Source organism: Terrapene carolina, unplaced genomic scaffold, assembly GCF_002925995.2.
Source record: "Terrapene carolina triunguis isolate 2854851 unplaced genomic scaffold, T_m_triunguis-2.0 Scaffold517, whole genome shotgun sequence".
Classification (NCBI taxonomy): Eukaryota; Metazoa; Chordata; order Testudines; family Emydidae; genus Terrapene; species Terrapene triunguis.
In genome coordinates this window covers 2,498,503-2,501,231 of record NW_020664868.1, presented here as the reverse complement: position 1 = coordinate 2,501,231, position 2,729 = coordinate 2,498,503, and the positions used below count along the sequence as shown (strand labels likewise).

The window sequence follows — 2,729 nt, the reverse complement described above, 5'->3', positions numbered from 1 at the left end:
TCAGTGTCGGAACGGAACCCAGGCGTCCTGTTCTCCCCTGGGGTAACGCTCGACCCCACTCCCCTCCCAGAACTAAGTATAGAACCCAGGAGTCCTGGAACCCAGTTCCCCCTCTGCTGTACTCACTAGCCACTGTTCCTCCCCACCCCAAAGCTGGGAATAGGACCCAGGAGTCCTGGCTCCCAGCCCCTCCCAACCCCACTCCCCTCCCAGAGCTGGGATAGAACCCAGGAGTCCTGGCTCCCAGCCCCCCCCTCCTCTAACCACTAGACCCCACTCCCCTCCCAAAGCTGGGATAGAACCCACTCCCCTCCCAGAGGTGGGAACAGAACCCAGGAATCAAAACTGACAGCGCTTGTGTTCGAATGTGAAATGCAGGAATAAACACTGGCGCAAGGCCGGAAACAATTTGCCGCTACGAGTAAGACCCAAAGACTTGTGCCTGGGCTTCCTCCTTACAGATCAGTGGCTGATCTCGAAGGCTGGCTCCAGACCGGCACCACGGCCACACATCCCCAGCTAGTGCAAACGGGCAGCGTTCCAGTGGCGTCGGACCAGATCCGCAGCCAGTGTAAACAGGTTTGGCCCCATCGGAGTCAGATCCCCCAGCTGGTGTGAATGGGCCCGCGCTCCACTGGAGTCAAAGGAGCGATGCCGACTGACATCAGTTGGGGGTCTGGGCCCGTGGGTTCCTTAGTGCCCCCTTGAACACCGGAGAGCTAGACGCACGCCAGCTCCGAACACACTTGCCTTTTGGGCTCTGCATTGCTAGAAACACGGAACTTTTTAAAGCCAAGAAACTCCCATCGGCTTCTTACCAACCAAACCAGTTGGGGGATTTTCTTCGGTGGCAAAAACTGTCCATCCCCAGGCCCCCCAGAGTGAGCCGGACTCCAGGACAGCACCAGGGAGGGGAGCGGGGATGACACAGATCGGGGGCATCTGGACCCGTGTCAACCCCCCCAAACCTGCAGCGTCGCTCACCTGATAAAGACAATGATGCCGACCCGAGCGATATTGTCGTGCAGGATCCGCCAGGACTCCTGGATCCGCTCCTTCTGCGCGTCCGCCAGCGGAAAGGGACCTGCCCCCAGCCCGTCGCCTCCGTGCCCCGGTCCCGCTTTCGGCGCCGCTAGGTTTTCCGACGACGGGCTCCGCTTGGACTCCGAGATGGTCTTCCCCGGGGCGATCCCAGAACCCGACAGAGCGCACCCCATCCCGAGAGGGGAATAAAACCCACCCCCAGCAGAGCTGCAGGGGATCGGGGGGCCGGACGCCTGGGTTCTATTCCTGGATCTTCCAAACCGGCGAGACAGATAGAGATACAACAAATGAGTTAGGAACTTGCAGCTGGACTGAATTTAAACCTTCGTATCTCCCCTGGGACAGATGCCCCAGAGAGTGTACCCAAGGGCAGAGCTCGGAGCTCAAAGCACCGGGAACTAGCTAACGATCTAAAGGGAAACAGACCTTCAGCCTGAGGAACAGCTGGCGTAAATCACCTCCTTCCAAGTTGGCTGAGTACCGGCGATTTACACCCACTGGGGATCGGGCCCTGAAACTCCAAACGCTCCCAGCCAACGCCCTGATAACGGGGACCCCCGATGCAGTCTCATCCACCTACCCTGAGAGCCCCCACCCCACCCCGGGCGACCGGGAGGCTGCTGGAGATGGTGAAAGAGGCCAGCGGCGCGCGCCTGTGTGTGTTTGAAGCTCACGCGTGCAGGTGGATCGTATTTGTACAGAGCTGAACGGTCCGGCCGCTCCAGGGTCCTAGACAGCGCAGGCTGAGCCCTGATCTAAACATAATGAATGGGAGCGTCAGCGCACGTGGTGGTGGGGGGAGCTCCCCAGCCAAACGCTCGCCATCCTGGGCCTGCGGCTGATAACAAGCTCTCGGGACGCGGCTTCTTTGTAGCTGCATAGAAATAATCACCGCATTCATAGAATCGCAGGACTGGAAGGGACCTCGAGAGGTATCTAGTCCAGTCCCCTGCACTCCTGGCAGGACTAAGTGTTATCTAGACCAGGAGCGAGGCGGTGTCGGTGAGACCGGGCCTGGGATGCTGCGCCCAGCTCTGGGGTGGAGGGGGCGCATTTAAACACGCCTGTTGCAAAATTGGGGCGGGCGCAGAGAAGAGCCACAGAAATGATTCAAGAGCGGGAGAAGATGCCCGCGGGAGAGAGAGCGATTTTACGACGCTCCAGCTGGCTTAGCACAAAGAAGATCCAGAGGTGACCTGATTTTACCGCGTCTATGGCCCTGGTTACTTGATCACAGCGTATACTGGGCAAACATCCTGGGCTTTAAAGGGCTCATGTGTTTAGCAGAGACAGAACAAAAATCACAGGCTGGATAGGCCAGTGTAAGTGATCAGGCTCCATACACGGGGAGCCGGGCAAAATTTAACAGCCTGGAGATCAGACTGATGATCTAAGGGTCCCAGCTGGCCTCGGACTGGGCCAACCAGAGCCAGCTGGGGTGGGTAGGGCGGACACGTGTCCAGTAGGAACCAGGCCAAGGGCCATCAAACTTAGTCCATGCAGGCCCCAGGAGCTCCCAGCAAATGGATATGGTTTGGGTCTTTGACCCTGTCCATTGGGGTCAGATCAAGCTGGAGGTTTATCTGGGAGGAGATCACCTGAGCTGGGTTTGCTGTACTGGAGGGAGGCGTCTTGAATTATTATTACGCTGCTGTATTCAGGGGGCCCGATTCCCAGGTTCCCCA

General features: G+C 58.6%; 1 protein-coding gene across 1 annotated transcript in view; it reads right to left on the bottom strand.

Moving 5' to 3' along the window:
* The window catches only part of LOC113407927 (cytoglobin-1-like), an 8,237-nt gene extending 7,020 nt beyond the window's left edge, over positions 1-1,217 (bottom strand). The window contains exon 1 of the mRNA XM_026658909.1: positions 985-1,217. Within this exon, the coding sequence (XP_026514694.1) occupies positions 985-1,217 (233 nt within the window). The remainder of the gene's footprint in view (positions 1-984) is intronic.
* Positions 1,218-2,729: the final 1,512 nt, after the last annotated feature.